Here is an 18,867-nt window from a genome sequence, read left to right on the forward strand (position 1 = left end):
TCCCAGCAGGGGAAATCACTGTTATCTGCCACATATCTCTTCTTTGTAACACCGACTAACCTCGGGAATGAGCTTTCTAAACACATAAATATATCAACACCATGTTGCACAAAGACTTAAAGCACTCAAGGCACTCTATCAGCCTCACTCTCCTCCCCATGAGGATGCAGGGATTTATGCAGCAGAGAAGGCACTTAAAATGATAGCAGCATCCTGGATGAAAACCCCTTTAGAGCCAACCAGAGGCAGGGGTAGGAGTGGGGTGGGGTGGGGTGGGGGTGGAGTGGAGTGGGGTTAGCCTAGGAAATGAAGGCATGATTGATATTTCCGGGGCAATTTCACAGCCCTTGACTTCCAACAGAGAGGGAGAGAGAGAACCGGGAAAAAAAGGACAACTGTTGCCAAATTTACACTTAAAAAAAATTATATATATCCTAAAGGAAGTGATCTTGAGTCACCTTGATATGTGAAAGTCTGTAGCGAGTTACTGAAAATAAGATGTAGGCTCAATACCTAACAGTCAGAGTTAACCAGTTTAATGAATTTCATTTCCAGTTTCAGCTCCATCAATCAACCATGAAATTCTGTCTTTGAAGGACCAGCGTGTTTCAGCTCCGGAGCTACATATCATGTTTACACACAGTTTTTATATTTTGGATGTATTTTTTTTTGCCGTTTCAGGCGTCTATTGGTTTCCATTCATGTCTGTATGGTATGAAAACTACTTATTGAAGCAGACTCCTCAAACTTGTTTCAGTTGCGTAATCACATTGTTAATGCCATTCACACAAAAGAGAAATATTTGACAGTAAATAATATTTTCTAACAAAAAAAAAAAAAAAAATGTACTAGAATTTTTTTCGGGGCTTTGGCCAACATCTTGTGGCTTTCATCTGCAGTAGATGCTAGATCGCACCTGATACACGTGTCGACGTAAACAAGGGCATAGCACGCACGCGTCAACACTTGGGTTTCAATACCATTCAATCAACAGACGTTACTACAGTGTTTATATTTTACATACACTGCTACATCACTACATGCTATAATGTCAGGGAAACCTGTTATCTTGGTTGCCGATGTTGTTAATTATTTATCCCCAATTTCGGATCAAATTCCTGATGGAACATGTACAATTGTGTAGTTTTTGGTTTAGAAGCCTATATTGTTTTTTTGCTGCTATTCCCCTAAACAGTCATTCCACTGCTACATGCATACCTTAGGGAAACCTGTAATCTTGGTTGCCGATATTGGTAATTTCTTGTTCAGTATTCATGGGGATGGTTCCATTATTGTCACGTGACTGAAATTCAATAGGTCATGTAGTATTGACTAAACTACCCTGAGAGCTTTCAACCACTAAGTGTCTGAATGCTCCAAAACAAAATTCAGTAAGACCTTTACTATTTAGAGAAACACACCGACTTATTGGGACTTTAGCTTATTCTTTTTCTTTATTCTTTATTATCCCCCAGAGTTAGATAAGTCCATACATACCCTTTTCATCTCCGTGTGTGTCGTAACTTTGTCTGACGCACCCACCGCTAGCCTAGCTTAGCACAGATCATGGAGGTAACCGGCTCCATCTAGCCTACTGCTCCCAATAACTGACAAAATAACGCCAACATTTTCCTAGAATACTAAGACTAATACTGACCATAAGCTCATGCTTTTGTTCGGTTAATATTTAGACCAAGTATGTTACATCTTTGAGTCAGGTTGGCAATGCTAATTGTTTTTGTTCTATGTTCTAAGAAATGTAATGTTTTGGTTCTGTCATCAACCTAATTTCCAGCAGCAGCAACCCTGATAAACTCACTGTAAGCTACCATGCGCTGCAGCAAACCAAAACAGACTAAGTTAGCGCCTAGCTGAACATAATGGATTATTTAGCAGAGCCAGATATTCCCCATAGGAGTTGAAAAGAGCTAAAAGGAGAATGAATATTGGACTTTCATCAGGTGCACAGAAACATGACTCCAAATTAATGCTAATGTTCCTCAGTGTCGGCTGGATGTGTAAACAGGGCACTGTTTACTAACAAGTCCGCCGTATCAACTTTATGTGACAATATTGTGTCAGTGTTATGTTTACAGCTTGCTCCCCAAAGTGCTTAAAAAAATAATTAATGTGGCTTTATGTAAGCATTTTAGGGAAATATACGGAGACAGTAACAGAAATTAATGGAAGCCAACTGATGTCTGACACAAAAGGTACTTTCAAATTCCTTTAATAAATTGTCCACATATTTTACCACCTTCCACTGCAAGGCACTTGCTTTTATCTGACACACAGTCATATTCAAAGTAATCCCAAATAGGACTCTGCCGCTTTCTTCCAACTTTCGGTACCGCCATGATGCCAGACGAGGTGCATGGACTACGTTGTGTTCAATTTAACATGGAAGGTCGGAATTTCTGGGTTACCAGTCGTAAACTGTATATATGTCTATGGTCGAAATGTCAACTCTGAAATATTTAACGTTATCTGCTCTATGAAAGACACTGACAAAGACGAAAACGAATACATTTAGTCTATAATTTTATTTTAGTTAGTTTTGCCAAACAGACATTACAGTTTTAGTTAGCTATCGGTTTTTTTGTAATGCCTCGTTTTTATTTTTATTTCAGTTAACGACAATGTTTTTTCCCACCTAGTTTTCAAAGTGCTTCATGTTGTCTTCGGCTGGCATCGGAAAGGGAGGTAAAGGACTGGAGAATGCATTATGTGAATTAGGGTCCTCAGACATATATGTGTGTGTGTGTGTGTGTGTGTGTGTGTGTGTGTGTGTGTGTGTGTGTGTGTGTGTGTGTGTGTGTGTGTGTGTGTGTGTTTTGAAGCTTTAGTATGAACTATGTGGTTTTAGGGGCTTTCAGAGTAGGAGAATTTTAGCAAAATGAAGAAATGTTGTTCACCCTCACTCCTTTGAGGGATTAGTTTGAGTTTAGACTTCCAGTATGATTGATTCAAGGTTCAGAAAAGAGCTAAAATATGCATGGTGCAGTGAGGTTTATCGCTGTAGTCACCAAACACTCCCACGGGTGCTGTAACACAAACAGGCACAATTGCCTGTGCGTGTTTCCCACACCGGTTTGTGTGTGTCGATCTGCACGCCTGCAGTAAGCTGGTTACCGGCAATGAATCAGGATTTTGTAAGCAGGAGCTGTGATGATGCAACCGGTCTACTGTACACCTCTGTTGTGCCTCTACTTGTCTGTCATGTCAGCCACAGGATGACGCAAAGCAGGTTCAACCAGTTAGGTGTCATAGCAGAGTAAAGTAAGTACATAAAAAAAAACTCGGAGGGTAATCATGATTTGCTATTATGCAATTTTGTTTTCAAGCTACAGGTGTACACATGTATTAGTAACACTATGTAAACAGAGGAACCAAACTTGGCAACAGAGGGAGTGATCAGTGGGAAAATATTTGTTTCATGACACACACACACACACACTAATTCATATTCCCTCCAATCAAATTGTTCAGTATCACTTTCAACTTCACTAAATAAATGCTCTATTGAACTCCTGATGAGCTGATTTTTGGGACTCAGTGAAGGCGGAGTGGCACTTCTTTTTCGTTTGCATTTTGTCTCAGAGGATCCTGCTGTCTATTGATTTCATAATCCTCTTTCACTCCCTCAAAAGTTCTCCTGCTTTCTTTATACACAACTCCTTTGGACTTGGATCAATAACCATAAACACCAAAATGATCCATTTATCACCTCGAGCGCTACATCCAAAAACTTTAGCACAATATGTTAAGGTCACACTATTCAAACATTGACATTAGTGTTTTTTTTCATTACATGCCGTGTAGATTCCAGGTATATTTTTGGAGGCAAATTTTTAGTCACTCACACACTATAAACAGAGAGCCCAGGTAGTTCAAACCAATCTCCTACACAAAAAAGCCAAATTTATCTGCAAGATTTCTTGTAATTATTTAGCTTCAAGGCTGGTACATGCTGTCAATTTCTCACTTTAAAATACAAATAAAACATCCACCATGAAGAAAGAGAATAGCAAGTAGTGGAGAGGACAAGAGATCAGGCTGAGATGGCATCAAATGTCTCAGCAAATATCTTTAGCACAAAAAAACTGGCAAAGGTTTGAGAAGAAAAGTCACCGAGGGGAGCTGGCGGGAGCAGCAAGTAAACACTGATTGCACAGAGCTGAGCAGAAGTTCTCCTTGTAGCTTCCTTTTCAACGTCTATCTTGTAATTGTTCTGAAATGCTTCATGTCAGTGGGAGGACATGTTCCTGCCTACACAATAGCAGTGAACAAAATTGCTACATCTTCACATGATTCAAGTTGTGAGCAACTCAGTGTGTCAGGAATACTGTAGTGGGACTGTGTCGCTGTCAATGACAATGCTCATTGAGAAACAGCTTATGTAACTGTGGGCTTTAAAAGCAACACAAAAACTGGCTTCCTTTTTTTATTGTGGGCAATGCGAGTTGGCGTTTGCACTTGTCAAGACAGGATTAAGTGGTAGAGTCGACAAACAAAGCAGAGCAGGGGAGGGAGGGATGTGTTCAAGTCCAAGTTTAGTAGTGGTGTGGGTCTTAATCACAAAGGGTATTCCTCTGAACCTAAACTGCAGCGCCCAGAATGCCAAGAATCCCTATCATTGGCCTATTTTGTGTCACTGTGACACCAGATGGTTCTCCCCAGAGCAAGAAGCCCAATTTCCCATCACCACCTGGGAACAGCCAGAAACTGATCCCGCACTCACCCCTCATTAATTAAATGCTGTAATGGCATGCAGTAGTAGCTGCCTGTCCTGTCGGGATGTAACACACCAACACTGAAACCCTGTGGCGCGGTGAACATGAGGTCATGCACCATGTTCAGGGAGCTCTATCTATTTGGGCTGCACCAGGTGATTATTTTCAATATCAATTAATTGTTCAAACTACTCAATTTTAACTGAGAGATCTGTCTGGAAAATCACAATAGTAATGGGAATATTTTCTGATTGTGACTGTTCAATTTTCATTACAATTATATTGGAGATTATTTTCAATTTAGCCACATAACTTTGAAGAATGATAACACAATTTAAGGCAATAAATACAATAATATTCAGCCCAGCTCGAAAAACAATGGCAAAAATAATGGCAAAAAAAATGCCAACCCATATATTTATATGTATATAAATAAGGCCGCTGCACAATACCACTCCTGTTTTTACACATTTTCACAAAGTAGATAATCCTCAGATTTTTCCCACACTCGCAAAACAGACACTCAATCTCATCAGTACCCACAATCATTCATAACGTCCCAGAGGCTGTCTAGTACCGTCATCAAAAGTCAGTTTTTTTTTCGCTGTTGGGTGGTAGCATCTCTCTCTCTGACCTGCATTTTTCTCTGTGAAAGCTTGGTTTAAATGTATGAGTCAGACTGAGTCAATATGACTATGCATAAAATGCACACTGAATTAAAAAATATCAAGGACATCTTTCTTCAGTGTATAAAGCATCAGCAAATAGTGAAAAATCAGAATTTTTTTTTTTTTTTATCAAACCAACAGCATAAAACACAAAGATATGTAACAAATAGGGGTGGGGGGGAAAAAATCGATACAGCATAGCATTGTGATATTTTCCGTGGCAATACTGTATCGATACACAGACGCCAAGTATCGATCTATTATTATATATGTGTTGGTCAGTTTGTCTGCTTGACAATCCCATTTTGCAGCAATAAAACTGAAGTGAGATGAGCAAACAGAGACATTTATCTTTTTAGACAAAGTTTCCTTTTGGGGACATCATTTGAAATTGGGAAAAATTTGAAGTTGGAAAAAAGGTAATAAATTGCAATATATTGCAGAATGTTGCAATATGTTTAAACTCGCAATAATATTGTATCGTGACATAAGTATCGTGAGGCCTCTGGTGATTCCCAGCCCTGGTAACAAAGCTCAAAGGTCCACTTACTAGCAGTTAAATTGCATCTCACAGTCTTCACTTAGCGAATGGACTTCAGCAAATCTCCCATTTGCTGAATGAAGACAGTGAGATGCAGTTGAATGTAACCCCCTAAGTATCAACACTGTTGTGGCATCCTGGGTGCTTATATTAAAAAACAAACAATGAGAAAATGAAAACATACCAGAGTTGGTACAGTCTGTTGATCAAGTGTACTGGTGTCCACATTTTAGTTTCCATTTGAAAGCTCATAGACTAGTTTGTTCCTGTGTGGACCTGTATAACAGATTCCAGAGTGGCACCATAATACTGCAGGCTACTCTTGAACGCAACATGTCAGGCTGCAGGGATTTCCATGAGATGTGGATCCCACGTTCCCAAATTATTTCTGAATTAATCAGATAACAAAATTGTCCTTTATCTTGCTTGTTTTACTAAGTATTACTGCCTATAAATTGTTATATTTTCAGCCAAATCAACAGGTACTTAATTTAAACAAAGATATATATATATATATATATATATATATATATATATAATACTTACATTACAACAGTGTAACATTCCAGCTATTCAAACTGCTGGAATTACTGCTTTCAGCCTAAGCTTTAGAGGAGACCTGCTGTATTTAGAAGCTCTTCTTGGTAGATGACTAACAAGTATTACACATGTATTACAAAATTCAATGCAGGCTGACAAATGATGTGTTCTTAGTAAGCCTGTGGCTAAAACTGTGTGAAGGGGATCCACCACCACAGGCCTCCAGCTGAAAACATGTGAGGTGTTTTTTTATGAAATCATCCAACTGGTAGAAATGCTAACATTCAGCTCTTAATCTCTTTTTGATCCTTTAAAACCAACTTAATGTAGCTCCTCCACACTTCAATTAAAGATGAATAGAAGTCAACAAAAAAAAGGATATTGCCTTGATTGTTTCAAGAAGATTCAGAAGATTAAAATGAAAACACATAACAGGAAAAGTGCAGTTCTTCTCTGGATTGGATGTGAAAAACATTTCTTAGCAAAGCCGTTAATCGCTCGTGCTAGAACACGAGGAACAGACTAGTGGAAGCCAAGTAATCATGTTATAGTTTGTAGTAATCTGTGCTCATCGAGGCTGCCTGCAGACGTTATCTAACTATCAGAGTTCACTTTGAACAAAGCTGGTTACCGACGTGCAGCCGCACAGGAAGGCGTCAACGCAAAGCTACAAACAAGCTGAGGTCAACTGAAGACGCTCTGAGCCACCACAAGCACAAACATAAAAGACTTTGTGTGCAGGGTAAAGGAGACAGACATAAAATACTTCCTGCTTCTGTAGAAGGTTCTCATAAAATGTACAGGAAACCAGGTTTACCAGAGAGAAGAAGAAATGTCAGTTTGAAGAATCAAAGGGCAGAGATTGGTGGACTAGAGGAGAGAGGGAGGGTAAGAAAAGTGTGGGGAGATATATTTTTTTCCTACCCTATATGTTTAGAAGAAAGAAATATGTAATATGGAATGTATAGAGAAAAAAAAAAACGTCTACTCAATTTACATTGCATTGTTGCAAAAACAAAAAGGTTAGTTTCACCGTACTTTACTTAAAATATGTTGAGATTTAAATCATGCACTCTGTAAGGTACGGAGCGCTAAGGTTACAGGACTAACTGTCGCGTTTTGATGTCGCGTTTGATGTGCTCTGGTAATTTGCCGTTGGTCGGCCTCCCTCCTTTATATAATGCTGGACAAACACAACACTGAGTGTGCAGGAGCTGCCGATCACTCAGCAGGTGTTTAAATAACATGAATGAAAAGCAACGTCTAGTGGGAATCACTGCTAACGTTGGTAAGCTAGGCTAGTACGCTAGGCTAGTTAGGCTCCTAGCTACCACTTAAAAGCCCTCTTAAGTGTTGAATGTTGTAAAGGGACAGGTGGCTTACATCGCAAACTGTACATTACCAACGCTACGTTGGCTTGTTAAAAAGAACAAAATATGACGAACCTGAGACGCTGTCGCCACAAATATTCCAAAACTGTCTTTGAAAAATGTAAAAAAAAAAATGTAAAAAAAAAAAGAAGAAAAAAGATATAGCTTGATTCTGATTTAAATGTATTTCTCTTCACGTAAACAATTTAAACTCCAGGAATCTGTGATGTGATCTGTGATGAAGTGTGTGAAATAGGCTAATAGGTGGCCGGGTTGGATCAGTGGGTAGAGCAGGCACATGTACTTCAAGGTTTATGCCTCGACGCAGAGGTCCAGGGTTCGAATCTGACCTGTGACGATTTCCTGCACGTTTTCCCCCTCTCTCTCCCCTTTCTCATCTAGCTGTCCTGTCAAAAATTAAAGGCGGAAAAGCCCAAACAATAATCTTAAAAAAAAAAAAAAAGGGCTAATAGCAGTGTAATAAGCACAAGGGGGAGTATTGATTGATGCCTGCTGCTTTTAAAACCAACTCACATCATAAGTCATCTCCCCTCTTCGACAGCATGGGAAAAATAACCACATGAGCAACACAAACAGTTTGAAGTGACACTGCCTGTGCACTGGCCATTGGTTCAAAAAGCAACCATGAAAAAACCCACAAAGACCAAAAAACATGTCATGTCATAGGATGTGAAATATTTTTTTTAGACCAACATCCTCATTCCCTGTCCAAGAATGACATCCGTATAACAAAAAACCAAACATTTCACAATCGGTCAATAGCTTGACTCATATAGTAACGCCTGAGCTTCAAAACCGGTCAATAGCGTTAGTCATTTCTAAGAAGTCTCGATAGTAGTAGCGGATTGTAAAGAATTCCAGTGACTGCTCAAATCCAGCTGGGTTTTATTGGATAGAAAATATCATACTAGGATTGTTTTCTAAAGCACACAGAAGAGTTTTGTGAGCTACAGAGCCCTAGAAATTGTTCGTGCATAAAAAAGCATCGTCATAGGGTTCAAAGAACAACCACAGGCCTGGTGCAACAAGAGTGTGACAACGGAAACCTAGAGACACCTAGCAAGGAGGAAAACATACAGTATAGCTGACAAGATATAATGTGGTTTTCACCGCAAATGCAAACTGCCAAATCTAAATCTCACAGCTTCACAGACTACATGATTGAACATCACAGCAGCTGAATAAAGTCTCACTTTTGATTTTAAATTACTTTGTTTTTACTTCTGCTGAACTACAGTACAAGTGAAGAAATATAACTTTATTAATCTCTTATTTGGGAAATTTAATTTTTACACTCTGCTGTTGTTACTCATTACACACACATAGGCCCAAAATACACACACCCATATGAGTCTTTTCGTAATGGCATTGGACGTACACCCAAGGAGGTGCAAAATTGTTGCAACATAGATGTAATTCCTAGTGTAGTGGGCTGCGATATATATATATGAAGTTTTCTTTAAATTAAATGACTAGCCATTTATAGACAAAATATCACAACATAACATCTAGATGACAGTAAACTAAAATCTGTCATCTCACAGTATTGTCATCATGTCCGCCCATCCCTGATGCTAAATAGAAAATGTATTTTTGTAATTTGGATGATCTGACCCTTTAAAGCAAAGTAACAAACAAATCATTGTAAAGTTAGTAATAAGTTCACTACCTGATTAAGTTAGTTTCACTTCACACTTGAAGTGCAGCAGAAGTGAAAAACTACAAAAAAAAACGATGCCCTCTGTGATCTGAAATCAAAAGTGAAATCAGAACCTTCTGCATGGCCAGATACCATGTGGGATTAGTGAGAAAATAGCCTTATTAACAAGGCCCGGAAACCACCCTGACACTCCACCCCTGGCTCTTCATGCCACTGTTCTCTCTCTGCTAATGCTCTTTTTATTTTATTTCTATCTTTATTTTTTATTTAATACATACTGTGTACATATACATATACTTATATTGTTTATACCTATACTTATATTGTTTAATATTCCATTTAGAGAATGTGTGACGTGCACCAACAGCACCAAAACAAATTTCTTGTATGTGTTAAAAAACGTACTTGGCAATAAATCTCTTTCTGATTCGCATTCTGATTCTGAAAATGTTGTTTTGTAATTTGGGTGAACAGGCCCTTTGAGGCACCACAGAGACTGTGAACATCATCCTCTGGCATTAATGTGACTCTATTTACAGAAAAAAAGGCAAGAGGCAAGTCCTTTGTCAATAAATATAATACAACAAATTCAAATTAAAACAGAAGTAGCATCAACTGATGGTTCCCTGATGAGTCCCTAGGCTATAACTGTTGAATTAAGTTTGCGTACTGCTGACAGATAACATCAAATAACACAGTATGTTCTGACAGCCGCTGTCACAAGTTTTGTCGACATCAAAGAAGCCGAGGGAATCTCCAGACTTTCAGGATGTGTGTCATCTAATCTCACGGTGACATCACTTGGATGTTGTGTATATAAACCTAGGACTGTACAAATAGGTCATCTTAACATTGCAGCATTGTTTCCGTTGATTTCCTTCAGTCCTCACCTGCTCAGGTGAACTCATCAAACACATCTACATGTAACTCCAACACCAATCGGCCACCTGTTGTACCAACTTCACACCTGATTCACACCCGCAGCATGGGGTCAAGCGTCAACAGATGGAGCCGATTACATGCAACAGGGCCAGAACGTCTTTCAACTTGTCCATGATCAGCGTGTGAAAAAGAAAAAGAGAGGAAAGGGTAAAGAAACAGCAAGAGACAAGACACTGCACATCCCAGTACTTCTTTCTTACATCATTACCAGAGAACCAACACACTCAGGCAAAAACAATGTGTGCACCCAATGCATATCTTCTTATTACAGCTATGATTCAGCACTGATTCAACAGCCACAATATTGATAACGCATTCAACAGCAGAAAGATGCCGATGTGTGCCCAAGCCAGAAGAAGTGATATATCTCCATTATAGACACAACCACAACATACCCTAAATTAAAGTGTTACATTATCATGTATATTAGTATGTATTTACCATCCTTTTTATATCATTCTTGTGTACTGGAAAAGTAGCTAGGCAGTATGTCTCTAAGACCCTTTTATTGTACAGTCAAAGTTAAGCAAACACAGGAAAATGATCTTTTAGGAATAACGTTACTGATGCTTAGCTCTGTCTTAAATGAGATGCTGCATGAGGGGCACAGACTGGAGCTAATGTATGCCTGTGTGCCTAGTAGAAAAATTGTAGAAATTAATAAGCACATTGCAGCACGACAGACACAAAATGCCAGCGGTTAAGAAAAAGCTTTATCGCTTTACTCACCGTAAAAACAGCCAGCTGAAGGCAGCAGGTGTCCTTGTTGAACCATTGAGCTGTGAATGCTAACGTTAACCTAGCTCGGCTGGTACAGACGGCTGGCTCCGAACTCCGCTGATTTTACTCACTTGTTGCACTTGTTTCGGCGCCAAATATTTCTTTAGTTGACATTGGGTCACATGAAACCCGTTTTATAATGTTAATTTTTCGTGCTAGCTTAGTTATGGAATTTTAGCCCATTTCCGTCAATGTGATGAAAAAATCCTGCATCATTGTAATGAGAAACTCAAAATAACGACTTAGCATCTCAAAAAAGAGAAGCTTCCTCAAAATATACTAAGTCATTATTTTAAGATACTAGGCTATCTCATTATTTTGAGATACTGACTCATTATTTTGAGAAAGTTTCTTATGATTTTGAGATACTAATTAGGTCATTAAGAGATACTGTATAGCCTACTACTATCTCATTATTTTGCGATACTAAGTCATTATTTCGACATATCTCATTTTGAGAAATTATTAAGAGGCTGATCGTGGCAATGCGAGACTAGTCGGGATATAATTCATAAAGACTCTTGTGCCCTTTTTTGATGAGATAAACAGCCAAATGTAGCCTACTGTAGGCCTATCCCAGCCATCATGGCAAAAGCTGTCTTGCATTAAAAATAGTAGTCTTGTTGGAATCTATGAGCAGTGTTTCGTGCTGTTTTCCTGATTAACAATGCAGACATTCTATTGTTGAGGGTGTAAAAACGAGTGACGTACTGTCTTTGTCGCACTGTTCAGGAAGGAGGCATGGCAAAGAAAGTCCACAAGTCTGAATGTCAGGAAGACACTTTATCTCGGCCACACAGATCGATCAGATCGAACATACCGACGTGGACCTGCATAATGGGTCGGTATCTATGAGAGGAAATACCATCTTTGTTCCCTCCAGCTCCTTGGTGTTTCCCACTGCCTATTCCTAATCTTTATGACTACCAGATAAGCACAAGCGTTAATTAAAGAGAGCTGCATAAATATATCTTAGAGGGACCTGCGCCAATGTCCCCTCACCACCACCTCCTCATGCTGACACTTCAGCCTGGTTTCTCCTCAAGCACTGCACTCTCAACATTTAGCATTCAATGCTCTCACACTCCTCGCATTATCTCATCCTGACCCAGAGCTTTCACCTAGTTTCTGAAAATGGAAGGGGATCCACCCACGCTCCAATGACATGGAAGTAATAAAAACCACAACATTTCGTTCCCCATTGCCCAGAACAGAGTTATAGGTGTTTGTGGAATCCCTACCAGTGAAATCACAGAGAAGCATATCAAATGAAAGTCAATATTTTCACAAGCCACTGACATAGAAATGGATGCAGCTCATAAAAAACATCTTGGCCCCGTAAACAACTTCACATAACTTCACAATCACTGATCATAGCTGAAAATGAAGCGGGGTGGAGAAGTGTGGGTGCAGCTTTTGGTCTTATGAAATTACCATGACATAAAAATTCATCACAACCAGCTTGCCTGCCCGGGAGCTCACATCTTCACCAGAACGACAGCAATCTGTCAGCTCATCTGCGAGTCCACCCCAAGGAAGGGTAGGACAGGCGGAAAAATAATAACAGAATGGACAACAAAAGGCCTCGCCAGGATCGTGTGGTTATGAGTTGAGCTTATTAAAAACCACAGTGGAAAATAAATATGCAAACACCGAGCCCGCCCTCTAGCAGAGAACACAATAAAATATGGTGTGAAAGAAGGAGAGTGAAGAAGGAGGGAGAGCAGACACCCCACTGCTAATTTAATAAACTGACTATAGCAGGCTATGCAATTCCATTATGTTGTGTCATCTGTCCTGCGGAGCTTGGATCAGTTCCTTGGGGAATGTCACGACTAATGACAGACACAATCAGATACAATTAAGTCATTCGGGATCCCAAATTCCAACGTCGCCCCAGCAGGTTTGGAAGCTAATGACCACGCTATTTGTCTCTGACGTCACTTGTCATTAGGTGGTTTAACATGACTGAGAAGAGAGAGTCAAACATGGTGAATCCTTGTTGAGAAGGGTCAGGAGGTATCCACCTGCTACATTTTCACATAACAATATTATATCCGATATCTCATCAAAGGTTATGCAAACTGATTTGTACCATGCATACGTGTTGTTGCTTTTGTAAGGTTGAGTGCAACACACATCAATGGAGCATCATGTCATTTTGCGCACTTCACTTCCCACAGATGGAAGAAGTAGTCAAGGCACAGTAGCTAGGATGTGTCGATCCAAGAAACTAATTGCTGCTTTTCTGGACAGTTGACCCACGTCAGCGCTGGGAAATCGGACAATGGCGTGTTTGCACCGCCGGCAGCGATCGTTCGTCTCGAATGCATCTGAATGCATGGATCAGACAAAATTCAAAATTTCTATTTAAGTTTCACTAGCACCTTATGCATGTAGCCATGGCCCAAAGTATATTTTTACATTTCAAGTCTGTTTACGTGATTAACTGCAGTGATTGTTGTTGAACTGGGTTCTCTGGAGCTGCCAAAAAGAGGATAAGGTTAATACGGTTGGGGTTGTGATTGGATAACGACAGCAGTTTGCTTGGCTTTAGCCACCAAACCTCTTATTATGGAAGTCGGGGTTGATTGTTGGGTTTATAAAACTGAGACAGGGATAGTCTCGCTTTGCCAGACCTTCCTCCACAGCGCTGCGAAGGAGGCTCTGGCTAGTGCACATAGCATTCTGGGATGGGAGAGAAACATGTTCTGCAAAATAGCCTTGGGAAGGAACTTGTTTTGGTGGAACATGTGTACGTTCAATGGACCGGAGTTTAAAATTCCAACACAAAGAAAGCGTTAGGTAACAGGAAATCCAGCCGAAAAGAAGGACATACGGCGGAATTTCTGGCGGCAACGGGGCAATCCCGGAGTGGAAAGTCGTGGATATAGACTATGACAGGGGAGACCATAGTTACTGTCTCCAATTTAACCAAGTAGTTTAAGGTTTTTTGCCTAAACATAACATAACTTAACAAGAACAGAGTTGGGAAATCAGACAACACCCATATGAATCAACAATGAACACAATGTCATTCTGTAGATGGGTGTTAGATCAAAAACCACTTATGAGTCTTTTTAATGAAAATGACAAAAGAAATTGTCCTTCTGACTTGATAATGGAAACATATCTGCCCTTCCTTAACTGCGAACTATTTTCTCTTTCAGTCTTAAGGCCTGACCCCTGCCTCTCATGACTTAATAATATATTAAGTTTATCACTCTTTCAAAACTACATGTAGACATACATATACAGCACACACACTGCCTTTTTACTATAATGGTAAATGTTAGAAATCCTTAACACGATCAGAATGTACCGGTTCAAACAGCAGCAGAAGAAAACAAAGCAAGTGAAGAAAAGGCTACATTTAGCTCTTGTCATTAGTCAGTCGGTCAGTGGGAGTGCAGAGCAACGTGGATTTGTTCCTTATGTGCTGCACTGCATTCGTTACCCGGGTGAAATTTTAGACAAGAGACCAAGAAGGGCGACCCTGCTCTCTCACACGTCTGACTGAACAGTCTCATTCCTGTCAGCTTTGGTTCCAAAGGCTCAAAACTACATAGAGAAAAGGGGACTTACAGACATATGAGTGAATGTTTGATTAATATTTAGATACATTTCAATTCGAAATGTGACATTTTAATGAGTTGTTCATTTTTAAGTGTGGTCAGTGCTGCCATGAAACCAAAAGTGACAAATACATCCTCACATTGTTTGCCTTCCTAACTGTCACAGAATGACATCATGCTGTTTTGTGTGAGTTCAAATTGTAGCCTTCTCTGCACCATCAGGAAATGATGTGTTCCACGGGTAGGAGTGGAGGAGGATGCATGCATCCTTTCTGCAGAAAAGTACCAGTTTCTCAGCTGCAATTTCAAGACAAAGCAGCAGTCGTGTGCAGCATCTTCACCCAGGCCAAATATCATTGTCAAATGAGGAGGTATAAGACGACAGATGAGGGGATTAAAGGGTGAGATAAAATGTCCCTCATCCAGATAAAAGATGCAGCAGTCAGTATATCAAAAAAGGGAATCATTAACTATTTTGATAATCTATTAATCGTTTCAGATGTTTTCCAAGCAAAAATGACAAACATTTTCTGGCCTTTGCTTCTCGAATCTGCTGCTTTTTACGGTTTTAAAACATTGTAGATTAAATTTCTTTAGGTTTTGAACCATTGGTTGGACAATATAAGACATTTGAACACATCACGTAGTGCTCTGGAAAACTGTAGTCAACATTTTTGTTGTAATTGTTTGTTCAATTTCTTACAGGTATTTATTGTTTAGTAAAATATGTCCATCATCACAGTTCATAATTTCTGAGGTGACATTTTCAAGCTCAAGGTGCAAATTTTTTTTTTGTAAAACCAACAGTTCAAACTCAAAAAATTCTATTTGACTATGATGTAAAGCAGCAAATATATTACAATTTGAGAAGCTTGAATCATCCAAATGTTTGCCATTTTTTGCTTGAGGCTTTGATTAATCCACTAATTGCTTTAGCTCTAAATGTCTTAATGACATTTCTGTGGTTTGGGGGATGTTGGCGTATGAGTTGTGCATGACAGAGGCTAAAGAGTCTGGATTATATAGATAAGAACCTGTTATGTGAGAAAAAGCTGCATCCACAACATTGAATCTCAACTCACGTCATATCACTGAGGAACCTATTTCAGATCCATTTCTCTTCTGACTGCTTCTGGAACCATCTTTTCTGGTACTATTATAGAGGATAGCTCATCCACACAAGACAGTTTCCACATGCATCTTTGCTTTTCATCTCTATGAAATTGTCTTATAGGTGCTGAAAGAAAATCACACTGCAACCATTTGCAAAAGAGCTGCAATATGGTTCTTTGATCAATATTGCATGGCCATGGTTGGCTCTCAGTTGAAGAAATAACATTTCAAGTCCCTTCTGCTTTACAGTTTCAGCCAACTCATTCAGGGCTTTGGATAAGATGGCCAGCCCACACTGACAGCGTACACCTTCTGGATTGAGACAGTAATAGCATTACCACCAATGAGGCCAGCACACAATATAAACACAGAATCCTGTTTCTGCAAAATCATGACTCCCATATCATCATATATCATCTATACCCACCGTGCACAAAGCAAAACAATCATTAAAACAAACATTAACACTTACGTCTCTAATGAAAGTCTGACAACACAAGAGCTTCAAAGAAATAGAAGTTGGAGCTTGTTTGATCTTTTTCAACTATAAATACCTATTCTGATTATAGTAGCTCCAGGGCTTTGATAACCAAGATAGGCTGTTTCAGAGGTGGGCCTTGAGGTCTAAGCTGAGGGTAGTAAATATTCAAGAAACTGTCAAGTCTTTTTGTTTGGGAGTGCAATTACACCAGCTAGCAGTGGTTATTCCCCAGCATAATTACACACTTTGTAGCCATATTACTTTTCCAACTGGGCTACAGATTATCACTTTGTGCAATGCGAAAAATATCTTCTCAATCAAATACTCTTAAAAACCAATCAAAAATACTATTTAAAAGCATATCATGTCCTCAAAAGAAATGAATTCAACTTGAAATGGAGTTATATGTGTTTTTTTAAAGAAAATTCAGTTATGTTCAATTAAGACTCATCACTCCCAGTTGAGTCACCATTCTGCCTTGTTAGATATTTATTGGAACACGTTAACATCCATTTGAATTGAGTGAATTGAATTGAACTTGTTTCAGGGGGAAACTGAATATGATTTGGCTTATATGTGATTTTACAGTGTGAGTGTTGACTGAATACACAAAACACATACAAGTCCAGGACATTGGGGTGACAAAAGAGTGTCCAATCATATTTCAGCAGATCACATTTAAACAAATAATCACTGGTTGGCATCTCCAGTATTTTCTTTCTTTTGAACTTTTTCTTACCACTCGAATTCTTTCCACAAATGAGGTGCTGGTACGGCTGCAGCAGACCCCAGATCTCCGAGTCGTTGTTGATGGCTTGCTCCAGTGACTCCAGCGTAAACTTGGGGATCCCGTTGTCCCTCTCCACCAACGCGCTGCGCAGGACGCGGCTGAACACCTCTCTGAACAGACTCTCCATGCAGGCGGTGAGGTATATGGCAGCGTGCTCGTGGATCCTGAGGGCCACGCGACTATCCACCATCCACCTGAAGAACTTCCCCACGGAGAATACCAGCCCGCAGCGCGCCGACTTGCCTCGGCTGAACTTGTCCCCGGTGCTCATGTTGTAGAGGGACAGGGCGCTGAGAGCCGCCGTGATGCAGTTGACAGAGATGGTCCATGAGAGCACCACCTTGATGGCGCTCTGGATCTCATACTTGGTGCACTTGGCGTAACGCAGGCTGAGCCGCTGCGCTTCCCGGGCCACCCTCACCAGCGCGCGGCTGATGAGAGCCGACAGCCGCGCCAGGACCTCCGGTGGCGGGTTGCCCACCATCAGCTCCTCGTCTTTCCTCAGTGCGCCCTCCACCTCGCCGAGGCTCCATGGCACGTCCTCCAGCTCGGGCAGCTTGGCGCACTGACCCGAGCACTCCAGTATCTCCGTGTCCTCCGCCAGGACGGTGTTGACTGTGTCCAAACTGTTCTGTCTGCTGTGCATTGATTCGGTCAGATGCCAGCAGTTGCCCCCATGCGCGATGGACTGATGCGTGTCGGAGCAGCACAGCGACACGCTGGACGACCTGACCGAGTCCGCAGCTCCACCATAACCAGAATCAAGCGTTAAATCCTCCAGCGTCCTCACGACGGTCTTACCCTTGCCTGCCATAACTGCACCGCATACTGTTGGGTATGCTTGGTCCCTCAGTTAAATGCCACAAACTCGTTTTCCTGCTTTTTCTCAGCCGCAATCCGAGGACTTAGTTGTATTTCCCAGCTTAAAGAGTGAAACGACCGAAGGGAGAATGTACTCTCATCCTCATCTAAGTGGCTGTATGTCTAGGATATCCTCTAGTCCACAACTTCATACGCGTAACGTGAGAGCGCACAAACACTCCACGCTCACTGCAACAAGCGCAGCACGAGCAGGAATCTGATAGAGAGGTGGAGCCTGGAGCCCCGCGGGCGGAAACAAGCCAATCCGCATCTACATCAGCATTGACTGATACAGACAATCTACCTGCTACCTTTGAGCAGAGGCTACCTGGCGCTGGTGAAACATCACTGCAGAATCAGAGACACGCACGTAAGCTGCTGTGCCAACCAATCTGTTATTTGTACTCGTGTGTAGCTGCAGTGAAGCGATCGAGGCAGGATGAGGGGTGGATTCCCACTGAGAAAACACATGGTGGAAACGTGAAGGCTCTCTTGATAGGGTGGAAAAAATATGGACCAATGACATGTAACAGCAGGAGAGGGACAGCATAAACACATTTTTTATATTTTATTTAGATTACACTGTTAAAGAGAATGAGTGGTTGGGAGGGGACACTTACATAAACAGTGCTTTTTGTTAATATATTTCATTTTTCAGAGGTCAAAGGTCATGTACTTGTTTACTTTTCTTACATCGCTGATTCTAGTCACAGCAGCTCTGTTGGGATAAGTTATGGGTGTACAGGTCTGCAAAAGCAGCTTGCTGTGCAATGTATGTCTAGAATTAAAGTA

General features: G+C 40.5%; 1 protein-coding gene across 3 annotated transcripts in view; it reads right to left on the reverse strand.

Annotated features, from left to right (window-relative positions):
• The window catches only part of btbd11a (BTB (POZ) domain containing 11a), a 181,582-nt gene extending 163,059 nt beyond the window's left edge, over nt 1–18,523 (reverse strand). Inside the window, exon 1 of one of the 3 annotated variants that reach the window (XM_031313557.2) lies at nt 17,164–18,523. In XM_031313557.2, the coding sequence (XP_031169417.1) occupies nt 17,164–18,028 (865 nt within the window). In that variant the 5' untranslated portion in view covers nt 18,029–18,523. The remainder of the gene's footprint in view (nt 1–17,163) is intronic. The other 2 variants (XM_031313555.2, XM_031313556.2) reach the window with 2 other exon arrangements.
• Nucleotides 18,524–18,867: the final 344 nt, after the last annotated feature.

The sequence above is a fragment of the Sander lucioperca genome, chromosome 20 (genome assembly GCF_008315115.2).
Source record: "Sander lucioperca isolate FBNREF2018 chromosome 20, SLUC_FBN_1.2, whole genome shotgun sequence".
Classification (NCBI taxonomy): Eukaryota; Metazoa; Chordata; class Actinopteri; order Perciformes; family Percidae; genus Sander; species Sander lucioperca.